Source organism: Pipistrellus hanaki, assembly GCF_964339955.1.
Source record: "Pipistrellus hanaki genome assembly, chromosome: 9".
In the NCBI taxonomy this organism is placed as follows: domain Eukaryota; kingdom Metazoa; phylum Chordata; class Mammalia; order Chiroptera; family Vespertilionidae; genus Pipistrellus; species Pipistrellus hanaki.
The window spans coordinates 39082286-39095457 of record NC_140511.1 but is presented as its reverse complement, the minus strand read 5'-3'; the positions used below and the strand labels follow the sequence as shown (position 1 = coordinate 39095457).

The 13172-nt window shown below is 45.9% G+C and overlaps 1 protein-coding gene across 7 annotated transcripts in view; it reads right to left on the bottom strand.

The window, feature by feature from the left end:
- TENM4 (teneurin transmembrane protein 4) overlaps positions 1 to 13172 on the bottom strand; it is a 695703-nt gene that overhangs the window by 68594 nt on the left and 613937 nt on the right. For all 7 annotated transcript variants that reach the window (XM_084894429.1, XM_084894427.1, XM_084894432.1 and 4 more), the window contains one exon: positions 108 to 227. In XM_084894429.1, the coding sequence (XP_084750555.1) occupies positions 108 to 227 (120 nt within the window). The remainder of the gene's footprint in view (positions 1 to 107; positions 228 to 13172) is intronic.

Below are 13172 nucleotides of genomic sequence, written 5' to 3'. Positions count from 1 at the left end.
GAACCCAAATTCCATTGTCTCTCTATGTTGCCATTCCAACAGCAGTTCTGTGGCAAGACCATGAGAGCAGGGCCTTCACTAACCCTGGTCAACAAAAGGCCTCTTACCTGCCATCTTGCCTGCTGATCGTGTATCCAAAGAGAGGGTTATTGACGAAACTGATGTTCACACCAACCAGCGGGGTCCCATCTGATGTCATCACTTGACCACGAATGACACATGCATGCCTGTGGGTAGAGAAGAGTAACTAACATGATTACTCATGCACAGAACCCTGGCTGTCAGGGAGCCCTAGGAGGTCAGAATACAGAAGGCAGGTCACTCAGAGAGTCTTGGTACTCTGGGGCTCATAGTGTTTACTCCAGATGAATAATAGCATTTTTTTTTTTATACTGCCTCACTGTAAGGCATCAAAGTATCCCCTAAAGAATTATTATTGGACCCTGGCCAGGCAGCTCGGAACATCATCCTGATGAGTCACGGTTGTAGGTTCAATCCCTGGTCAGGGCATATGTAGGAGGCAAGCAATAGGTGCATGGATAAGTGGAACCACAAATTGATGTTTCTCTCTCACTCTCCCCCTGCCCCCTCTCTAAACTCAATAAATAAGTACATTCATTTAAAAGAAGAATTATTATTGGGAAATGCTTTCAAATATCTCACTCAGAGGTCCTTTTCTAAGGATACTACCTTATACTGTAAGGAGCTAAAGGTGATCTGAGAGGGCTATACAGTGTAGTTATGCCTGTGAATCTGGAGTCCTGTGACTTGGGTTCAACCCTAGCTTTTGCCACTTTCCAACTCTCTAAACATGCACAATATGTGACAGCTCTTTGGATCCATTTTTTCAACCTGGTGCAGAGTAAGCTCCACCAGTGGCAGTGGTTATGATTGTCTCTAATAGTCTCACTTGGAAGTGGATGTATGAGAAAGTGAACAGAATAGAGGGCACTTCTCATCTGGCATTGCAGACAGGAGAAGGGCAGATGCTGGCATTGTCTCCCTGGAGTGGGTTCTGAAACCTGTGACCTCTCCCAACATCTCCCGCCCCACTTTCCCTCTATATTCCAGACAACTAACCATCTGCTTCCCTCAAACTCGCCAGGCAAATTTGGTTAAAGCCTGTGTTTGTGTGATGTTCTTCCATCTGCCTCAAATGTAATTCCTGCACCCTCTATCACTGTTCCTTCTCCTTTAAGACCCAGATTCCAATGACACCTCTTCCCTTGAAGCCTTTCTTGATGGTCCTAATTAGAACTAGTCACTCTTTTCTAAAACCTGACTCAACACCTTGAGACTGTATCCCCACCAACCATGTTTCTCTTCTCTACTAGGTCATGAGCTCCTTGAGGGTAGGATCAGGGTCTATTTCTCTCTCTATGTAAGGCCTGGATATGCCTAACAAGTACTAGGCCATTGTTGTTTTTTAAAAAAGGTGGTTTGAGTAAATTGGTGGGACAATGATCAAGAATGATGGTGTTTTTCCTACTGTTTCAGAAACAAAGCCTTTTTAAGCAGATGCCATTTTAAAAGGACCCCAAAGTGAAAAACAAATACAAGCAAGATCTGCTAGATGGGGGCCCCCTTTTCTCTTGGGTTGATTCTGAAGGCAACTCTGTGGAGTCTTCGTCCTTGCAGAAGCCAGAGAAAAGCCAATTGGAAAATCACTGAATGAGAGGAAACTGGGGTCCATGAGGTTATGTTATTTGCCCCAAGCCACATAGAGGAGGTGGCAGAGGTAGGCCTTGAATCCAGGCCTCACAACTCTGGGCCCAACTCTAGAACAGTCTGTTTACTATGAGCAATGGGTAGAAATGAAGGTGAGCACTAGGGTCAATGTAATAAGGGATCAGGGCACTGGGGGAAATGGGGGCAGCCCTCATTGACAATTCAGAGGCAAGTGCTTATTGTACACTCAACTTTCTCCATTCGCCTCGGTCCAGAGGCTTTGTTTCTGGCCTAGGGAAGAGCCACAAATGAGGTCTGGGGGCATTTATAAAAAAACTCTCAAACTAAGCCTCTGCTTTATTAGGTGCTTACATCTCTACCTTCTAGAGTGATAAACTTTTCTCTGTTGGATGAGAAAAGCAATTAACACCAGGCTTGTAAGCAGCTGGTCTCACTGGTGTCAGCTTGTCCTTTCTGAAGGCAAGAACAGCAAGAACAACTACCCACAATGCATCCCACTCCCTGCCCCCACCCATCCCACCCCACCTCACCTCCCGACACACAATCTGGTTAATGCTAATTCAGTCAGTGGTTTCCTTCCGAGGCCCTTGGTCTAAATGCAATTACATGGCAAACAAGTTAAGCGGGCAAGGCTCAGCAAAGACTCTCAGTCCTGCTCTGAAGGTCTCCTGATATGTTTACTCAAAATTATCTCTCCGCTAATGGGAGACTTATTCCATTAATTGTATTCAGCTGGTGCTGAGAGATGCTTTCTTTAATGGGGGGAAATTGAATTTCTTACTGCTGGAACTTGGTCCTCTTAGATAGAGGATTGCTAACAGATCCCACCTCCTGGTGCTGGCCCCTATGCAGCCTTCTCCTGACATGTGTGTCTTCAGGTTCTGCCTGGACAATAACCAGCCCTCTGGAAATGGTCTCCTTTGGGGGCTGCCCTGATTGCTGCCCCTTGGACACATGTGGCCGGCCTCCTCCGATTTATCTTTCTTTGGGGATCCCCTGATAATTGGGAAACATGAAATGAGTACCATTTGGCTATCCTGTGACCTCCACTTCAGCAAGCCAGAGCAGATGTCATTTTAGCCCAGGCTTCTGTGGATTGCTTTAGATTCTGGACAAGATTAAGTTGACTCCCTGTGCCCCTGTAGGCCACAGAGACCTCTTGCTAAAACAGGCATTTGGCTCAGGAATGAAGTCCTGGAGAAAAACACTTCCATCCACCTTCTGTTTGACCATGATTTGCAGTTGCCGAAGAAAATCCAGGGTAACATAAAGCCTGCCTTGGAACAAAGGGGATGGGGAAGTCTGCTCTGTGGAGGCCTCTGAAATGTGTCTCCTGCCACATGTTTTTGTTCAGGGAGGTTTGAAAAGGCATGGGTATTGGGCTTCCAAATGCTTTTTTTTTTCTTCGTCCATTTACTTAATGGATACCACCAGTGGTGTACTGTCAAACATTTAACAATTGACTTTTGAAAGAAAAATACCTTTAATTTATAGCATTTGCCTATATCTGTGGTGTAAATACTTCCATGATGGCCGATTTCAACTACGCATGAAATGTCACTGAACCCAGAGCTGGGAAGAGATGCACAGTAATATACCGTCATATAGTATTTCCACCACAGAGATACAATACTAGTCAACCTAATAAACTCCAGTGCAAAAACACAATAAAATAACTAGGAAGTGATAAGTTTTGATTATTACCTTTTAAAAACATAATTTCTTCAATTTTAATTTTATATAATTTAGTTTTTAATAATATTTGTGTCTAAAAATTAGCCTATAGCCCTGACCAGTGTGGTTCAGTTGGTTGGGCATTGTCCTGTGCACTGAGAGGTTGTTGGCTTGATTCCTGGTCAGGGCATATGCCTGGGTTTTGGGCTTGATCCCTGATAGGGGGTTGTGAAGGAGGTACCTGATTGATGTTTCACTTTCATATTGATGTTTCTCTCTCCCTCTCCTGATCCCTCTCCTTCTCTCTCTTCCTCTCTCTCTTAAAAAAAAAAAATCAATACAAAAAATATATAGCTTTCAGAATTCCTCACAGGTCAGTTCTCCTGAGCTTGAATGAGCTGGCTTCTGTACTCCACTAGAACACCAACCCTATACAAAGGGACAATGTGGCTAAGAAATAGTTGCTGCTTTGACCATGACATTCCACAATGGAAGACGACCTTGGCGAGAAATCACTAACACAGGGTACAAATCATAGTCACCAACTTGGCTTCCTAGCTGGCTCATATGATCTTCTTATTATCTGGCCTATATTTGATGTGTTTTGCTTTCCCTTGGTCACTGTCTTGGCATAATGGAGTTTGGGGTATTATTTTCTATTCATCCTCAGAGTCCCCACTAAGCTGTCATCACCTCAGTGAGGCTATTACCATTTTTTTTTTTTTCTCTGACACAATTTATCACACCTCCTCTAAACCTTCCAGGTCCTCTAAATCTTCCAGGTATTTCTCCATGATTGTGACTGTCATATTATTATATTACTAGAGGCCCGGTGCACAAAATTTGTGCACTTGGGGGGCGTCCCCTCAGCCTGGATTGTGAGAGGCGCAGGCCAGGCTGAGTGACCCCACTGGTGCACCATTGGGCCAGGGAGGAACACGGGAGGTTGGCCAGCCAGGAGGAACTGTGGGAGGGCTCCAGGGCATGTCCAGCCGTCTTGCTCAGTCCTGATTGGCCAGACCCCAGCTAACCTACTGGTAGGAGTGTCTGCCCCCTGGTGGTCAGTACACATCATAGCGACTGGTCAACTGGTTGACTATCAGCCCCTTGGTGGTTAGTGCATGTCATAGTGAGTGGTTGAACAGCCTTAGCATATCATTAGCACATTACGCTTTGATTGGTTGAATGACTGACCTGACGAATGGACACTGAGCATATCAGCTTTTGTTATATAGTATTCACATTTACATAGCTCTTTTACATATTTACCTATGAGATAGAGGAGGGTGGGACTGCATCTCCGGTGGCTACAGTAAGAATGGGATATTGCTCCCTGAGACTTTGTTAGGTAAAAATGAGCAAGTCACTGAAACTCAGAGAGAAAAGACTTGCTCCAAGGTCAGACAGCAAAGAACTCAATTGGCTGAGCTGACACTCAAAGCTAGGACTTCTTACTTCTAGGTCCTTTTTCTTACTACTGTTATATATCTGTAGTCACTAAAATTCACTTTAACATCATAAAAAAAAAACCCTGGGTACCTACTAAACACTAGGCACTGTGTTAGGTGCTGGTGGTTTCAGAAATGCATGCAGTGCAGTCCCCAGTTGCTTGCTGGAGCTCACCAAAGCCAATGTGAAATCCTGAGTGTAGTTGTCTCTGACACCAGTGAGTCAACACATAAGCTTGGCATATGTCAGGCAGCTGGGATACAAAACAGGCAATTAGGCTGGGCGAACTCTGCCAGGAAGTAGTGCTTGTGCCAGGCCAAGAGGGGCATCAAGCATGCTGGCATTAGTCCAGTCATGCACTCAGAGCCTGACTGAGGTCCATGCTGACACCAAGGAGGGGGAAGGTCAGCCTGGTTGCTTCCTGAGGGCAGTGGCCAGGTTTGGGATCAAGACAGGACAATGCTGGAGAGACAAAACCCCTGCGAAACAGAATCAAGCAAATATCCTAACCTCAGCTGTCAGTCAGGGAGAAGCGGTAGGGGTGTGGTGAAAAGGGACCTGGGCAGGGTGGCTGTTCTAAGTGCATGATCTTGGAGAGTCTTCTGACTTCTCTGGGCCTTCATTCTCTCCTCAATGCAGGCTGCAGTTTTCTGCAACTGGATATAAAATAGAATCTAACGCCTATTTAAGAATGGATAGCGGCTTTAATCTGGTACCACTCAACCTAACTCAAGTAGTTCTGCTACATGCTTTAGAATGTTGATGGAGCACATACACTGCTTATACTTATCTCTAGGTTGTTCCCTCTCTCTGGAACCTTCTACCTGCCCTGTTCACAGCTGACAACTACCTAGGCTCACCCTCAGCACCCACCTGGAGCATTCACCAAATGGTACTCGGCACTCCTGGCCCTCGGGGCTCCTCTGCAGAAACGATGAGTGCTGTCACCTATCAGACAATCTTTCTCCCAGCAGAACCCTGAGCTCCCTGAAGTCAGGACCACGTCTCCCTCACGGCTATGATCCTAGCATTGAGGGTGGCTGATGCCCATTTCTGAATGGGCAAAAGAAAGCCTCCACCCAAACAAGGGTTTGCCCTGGAATTTAAAAACAGGGTACATAGTAAACTCTTAAGCTATTTACTGAAGGAATTAAGATGTGTTTCTGTAACGGAAGGTGATGCCAGAGAACTTGGAGTTACTTGACCTGGGCAGGGTTCTGGCTAAAAAGGGAACTGAGGGCTGAGGGGCTGGGCCTTCCTAACTGCTCTGCCCAAGCTGCCTTGCAAAGCGTGGCTCCTGCCCTCGGAGGCCCGCCGGACTTAGCTCGTAGACCTCCTGCTTTGTTCTGTAGCCCCTCATCTGTACCCCTTTTTTTAAAAAATTAAAAACAAAACAAACCAACTGTCAGAAATTACGTTACATTTGTTATTCAAGTGTATATTACACTAACAGATAAAGGAAGGTGAAGGGAGAAAAACGGCAGCTTTAACTTGTTTCATTAAATGAACACTGCTAAAGAAACTCGTATTCGGGAGATTAGAATAATCATTTGGGATGTAGGCGGTGAAAAAGATCTTCAGTCCTTTTCTGTTTTAAAATATTTGCTACTCTCTGCCACTCCTGGCTATGCAAATCACTCCTTCACATTACCCATTTAAAGCAGATTTATATGCCTGACCTGCACCATCCCTTAACCTGTTTTCTGCTAACTCATGCTGTTTGACGGGATCTTTCCAGCCTCTACCATACTTTACCCGACATCTTGTGGGAACCTCATCTGGGCCCAAATAAGAAGTCCCACCTCTTGGTCTGTCAAACCACCCCCATCCAGAAGGTTCCTAGCAGAAGCGGAACCCGGTCCACTCTGCAGCCTCCAAGACCTTCTTTCCAGCCCGGCCACACAAGCTGCTCTGTAGCTCTCTCTCTAGCCTTCCATTCCAGAGCTCTGCCTCCGTTTCCTTAACCAGCTTTTTTCCATATTCACACTCTTGGGAACCCACTAGTCATGCCATGTAAGAAGAGACCTTCCTGATCGTCTCTTTCAAACTTCTCACTGTAGAAGCGGGAAAACAACATCCACACAGGGAATGAACTTGCCCATCTCGCAGGAGTTACTGAGGAGCCAGATTCAAATGAAGGATGCATCATTTAGTATCTGTGAGAACCCGGGAAAATCACCTCACCTCTCAAACTACTCACCGCCTGACACAGCACACGCCTAAACAGCTCTGATCACCCACGCCTGTGGGCAACCTCTCGCGCATGCTGATGCTCTGGGCTGAGTCCTCTCCTCCAGGAACCCTCTGACATGCTTCCTGCTGGCTGACACAGGCGCACACAGGAGCAGAGCCCTTGACTGTTTATAACACTGGGGCCTGCAGGCTGGATTCACAGGGTCGAGTCTCATGGACCCACAGTGGAGGCAGAGCAGGGGAGGCAGACTTCTCCCCTCTGCCATAATACTGCCCAGAGGTAGCATCTCCCAACATCACAGCCCCTCACTGTGGAATTCACTTAGTCAACTCTTAATGCCTCCAGGCTCGGACTGGAGGGCCCTTTGGACTCACTGCAGAGGTGTTTGGTAAGTCCTCACCCAATACTCTCCAGAGACGACAGTGTTTGTAATGCGATGTGTGGCTCTCCAACATCTTAACTTCTTATTGCTAGACATTTATCAGTGTTGGGTGGATGTGCAGGGAGTCCCTGACCTATGAACACTGCCATCACTGCTTGAGTGAGCCCTCATGGAGGACTCCAGGATCTCCAGGACTCGGGCTCTGTTACCACCTTGCTGAGTCAGGAGCTTACTCTGGGTTAAAGCTTCTTCTACCACAAAGGGTTGATGACCTGAAAGGTCCATTCGCCTCTGCCCACCATGGTGTGGGACATTGCGTCAATTATATAACTATGCTAATGTTTCAGGTTAAGATTCTCACTTTCATCCCAGTTCCCTTGGTGACACTAAAACTATACAAATATTGTTGCCATTGCTAATGTTAACATTGAGTCTTGCTGTTAGCGGTAACAGCTACTAAGAATTATTAAATGCTTATTTCGCTGACATGTGTTTTACATATTGTTCAATCCTTAGACATTCCTATGAGATATGGATTATTATCCTCATATGACAGATGAGGAAAGTGAGGCACAGAGTGATTAAGACACTTGTCCTAGGTCACACAGCTAGCAAAGGATGGGTCTAAGATTCAAGCCGAGGCTGCCTGCCTTTGAGGCAGTGCTCTGAAGGTAGCACTAATACCTACTGCACATTAGCTTTTGTGTGTGTGTGTGTGTGTGTGTGTGTGTGTGTGTGTGTGCATGCAGTATTAGAGAGAAAGTCAGGGCCATCTGGGGTTGAGTGTTGTAGCATCACCATGCTGTTGAGATTTCTGAATCGATGATGCTGAGATGGGAATATAAAGGGACTAGAAGAGAAGACCTGAGGCCCAGCACATGGGATCCAAAGCCAACTGGTGTGGCTCTGTATTCTGGCTCTGCCACTTATAAGCCCTATGTCCTTGGCCAGGTTATCCCACTTCACTGTGCCTCAGTTTCATAGCTGCAAAATGAGGATGGCGAAGTCCCTATGTCATCTGGTTTGGGGGGAGATGTAGAGGTGTTAGTCCTTATGAAACTTACAAAGCATTTGGAACAATGCTTTACACATGGGCCATCCTTGGGAAATGCTGGCTGTTATTACTGAATGTGTGCTATGTGCCAGCCACTGGGATTTGGGGTAATTTATCTCATCTAATCTTCCCAACCAACTACAGGGTGGGAATTAGTAAATCCACATTTCAGATGAAGAAATTGAGCAAGCTCTCACACCTAAGGCCACTTGCTCTAACTTGCCCCTGGATTGGATTTGAATGCAGGCTCTCTCCTCTAAGCCCCGAGTGGTTCCAGCTTCAGCATAGCATCCTCTGTCAACGCTTCCTGTGATGGACAGCTACGAACAAGCTTAAGCTACAGCGCAAACAGAGATTATAATTCGTCTTTGAAATCAATAAAAGGATGATCAAGTGGCAGAGGAGGAGTTGTTAGCTGCTCATCGAGATGATGTGAAAAGTTGCTGCCTGCATCCTGAATTAAATTCACCTCGTTGCTTTATCATCATAAACATTCGTTTCAATGTGGGGAGGGATTTCTAAAAAACCAACATGAATAATATATGATGGTTGGCATTTTGGAGGAAGCAAGATCCATACTTTCTTCCATCTTCCATCAGGGTAATTTATCATTGTCTTTCTCTTAGCCTCCCCCCACCTCCTTTTAAACTGGTGGGGTAGCCTGTCAGCTCAGCTTGTACTGAAAATGCAGGAGTATAATTCAATAATAAATTCGCTCAGAGGCCAGCTGTCAGGAAGCTGGTGTTTATTTGAACTCCATTAGATGCTCTCTCCCGCTCAGCCTCTCTCAGGGCTATCTGAGGGCTGCCTAAGGCCGGGGATGGGAAGAGAGGAGTGGAGTGGCAAGCAAATGCTTTTCTGTAACTGCTCTGCCATCGACACATATGTGGCTTCAGATCTGCAGGGGACTAATAAAAATTATATTGCATTCATAATCTTTTCTCTCTCCTTTCCATTATTTTGTTCCTCTTGTAAACTCTTGTTTTAAATTTTCCTGAAAATTATGTGCCTTCACAAAGGGTCTGAAAGAAACTCTGAAGACTTATGAGACATCAGGTGACTCTGCTTACAGCCAGTGTGAAGTCCTAGAGGAGATGAAATGCTCTGATCTGGTGAGTGAACAGTGAGGAGCATAGCTCTTCTCAGTTCCTGCTCCAAACCACCTTTTTGGCCTCATAGTTTCTTATGCTCTTCCTTCGTCCACATGTTTTACCCTGCACACTGGGGATCATATATTCCAGATTCCTAAGACCATCTTGATTTCAAATGTTAGGGCATGCCTGTTGACTTCTGATTGGTAAAATAAATCACCATAATTATGTTCTAACCACAAAAATTCTCTCCATTCTCTGAGTATCCTGGAAAGCTATGGTGGTTCCTCAGTCTAGAATGCATTTTTAAAGTACTATTCAACTGAAACCCATATACAGCCTATGCACTATTATGTACATACACATAGACACACACACACACATACACACACACACACACACACACACAAACACATGCACACAGTTTTTATGAAGTACATATCCTTTTTACAATTTTATACTAATATTTTCCATCTCATTTCCAATTCCATTTAAATTTACTTCTATTAAAAACAGAATTTCTACACATTAAATTGATTTTATGATGTACTCATGGGATATTGTGATCTGTAGTTGGATAAATTCCTCACCCGAGGATATGTTTCTATTGATCCCACAAAAAGAGGAAGGGAGAGAGAAAGTAACATCCATGTAAGAAAAACAAAAAACAAAAAACATTGATCGATTGCCTCCCATATGCACCATGAAAGGGGATTGAACCTTGAACCCATAACCTAGAGTGTGTGCTTAGACCGGGAATCGAACCTGCAACCTTCTGGTACATGGATGATGCTCCAACCAACTGGGGTAGGATGAATAATATTTTAGTGGCCAACCCTCCTCATTGAAATTTCTGTCTCAGGCCAAAGGCCATCTCCTACCAGAAGTTTTCATTCATCAGTTCATTTGCTTATTTGTTTATTCATTTACAAAAGCAAACATTTACTGTTGCCTACTCTGAGCCAGGCCTTGTGCTTGGCTCCAAAGACACAAGGAGGCACCAGATGCAGTGCCTGTAGAGTGTGGAGCTCAGGGACATGGATCTGCAGTGGGAGTGATGGCCTGCCTTGAACTCTCAGAACACTGTCTTCTCTTCTCTTCAGACACTCAGCAGGGGCTGACCGGCTGACTCACTGACTCATTCTACCATTCACTGTGGCTTTAGTCTGTACCAACCACCATGCTAGGCACTAGGGGTTCAATGCCTTAACAAGGCTCGGCACACACAAAGAGCCTGTCATGTAATGGGGTACAGATGCTTACCTTCTTCTTGCAGGCCCAGAGCAGAGTAGGTGCTGACCAGTATTTCCCAAACAGAGCCTGTGTTCTGTGAGCACCTTGTCCCTCTCTGAGCTTGCTCATGGGATCTGACCCTCTGTACAGTACATGATCCTCAGCCTCCTTGGGGATGAATGCTCTGGTCACCCATTCCTCCTTTTTCTAAAGTCCCCCTGACTCATTGAGTCTTTTCTCTTTGGGTTTAGTGTGTCATGTCAGCTGACTTTCATGTGAGCAGTTCACACCCAACTACTAGCCTGAGTGAGCTGATAACCTATGAGGAGTAAGGGAGCCCAGAAAGACTTGACAACATCACATCACTGCTCTCACAATAGTGTCCTCAAACATATCCTGAACTGATGTTCAATAATTTTTGTCAGGACCTCTTCCCATAATTGGCTAACCTGCCCCTCACTGATAAGCCACAACTGTTCATTAAAGTGACGTGGGTGTCCCCTGTTCAGCCCCTTCACCCAGTCAGTCCTTTCTAAAAGAAGAGATATTACCAAACTGTGTAACGAGAAAGAGCTCCCTTGCGTGCTCTTTGAGGGGGAAATGCCCTATGCTGCCCTCTTCTAGCTGCCTGATCTCACACTCCACAGTCTGGATCCTGTTATCTGTCCTCCATTTATGGACAACCTATTTGGAGATCCTTCCCATCCCACTCAAGTTTCAAGAGAGGGCACTCTGCATGCACTCTCCCCAGGCCTCCAGGTGAGGGACAGGTGGCAGGGGGTATGGGGGAGGGGGGGGGATACAGGCATCCAGGCCAGGAAGGAAAGATGATAATCCAACCACCTAATTGGTGATAGTGGTTCCTATGCCTACGATGTTCTCTTTTACTTTAGACCTACTATAGATCACCTGAAGTCTTTCACATCTCCATCACTTTATGTGGAGTTGAGGACAGCCACACAGAATGTCAGATAGACCTACTGTATTCATTAAACTTGTACTGAACATCTGCTTTGGGCCAGGCATAGTCCTGGGACACAGATGACCCAGACAGCGTTTCTGAGGGATGCCTTCCTCACTCTGAGTCCATCTGGCAGCCCTTTTGCTTCAGTTCTGAGTCAAGCTCCATGCTTTCCTCTACGGGGTGCAGCCCAGCCCAGAGCCCATTCTGCATGGCTGGGGCACTTACATCCTGGGGAGCTGCTCACATCTTTCCCTGAGGGCCACCCCTGCTCCTGTACCTCTGACACCAGCAGGGGTGCTGTGCAGAAACATAGGGAGCCCCCTACCTGAGTCAGACACATAGCTGTGTGTCTGCAGAGTGAATGAGCTGTACTTCTGGGCCTACCTTGCCTTGTTGAGCTCAGGCATGCTGCTGGGTTTCTGGGTAACAGACCGCTTCTTAGAGCCTGTTAAACTGACTCCCATTCAGACTAGACAAATTGCGGCACAGCATAGGAGGTGCAGAGGATATGGGGTTTTCTGTCAGTCACAGGCCTTGTTAGTGTTATACACAGGCACCAAGTCAAGTCTGTGTCCCTCAGAAATCCCACTTCCTGCGAAAGTGCCACTGGGTTCCTCCCTAATGAGGATCGCCTGACAGCCGGCTTGCATGGTGCTGCCTTTCCCCTTCTCCAAACAAGGCCTGGACAGTCGGAACTGGTTCCTCTCAGGGAGGTGCTGGACTTTCCTGGAGCCCAGGTTACTTCCAAGTTTCACTTCCAATTAAGGAAGTGGAGGTGGAAACTCTCTGCAACATCACACCATCACCTTCCTCCTCATCACCACCATCATCATATAACTAGCTAGCATTCTGTGGTTGGCCAGTACTAGATTGAGATGTTATGTACATTTCCCCCCCATTTAATTCTCATGGTGACCATGCAAAATAGACATTAACACCTCACTCTTACTGATGAAGAAAGTAGAGCTCAGAGAAGTTAGGGAATTTTCCCAAGGTAACATAGCCAGAAAGTTGATGCAACTGATTTTAAATTCTGCTCTGTCTCATTTCAAAGCCTGTGCTATTTTCACTAGGCCAGGCTGCTGCCATAAAAGCCACCATTTACTGATCACCCGTGTACCTAGCCCTGTGCCAGGTGCTTTATTTCGGTTAATGCTTTCAATGGCTCTTATAAAGAGTTGCTATTCTTGCCAATTTATCACTGGAGGCAGGTGCACAAAGGTTAATTCATTTCCCTGATGCCACTCAGAGCTAGTGGGAGGTAGAGCCAAGATTCAAACTCTGGGCACTTTCTGTTACTCCACATTCTTTCACCTTCGAGGAAAGAAAGCAATAATCCAAACTTGGTAACTGACTTCACTGTGTCCCAACTATGCAGATAAGCACTGCATTTCTGGCCCAAATTGATACCTAGGAGGTCATCCATGGAGAAAAGCATCTGC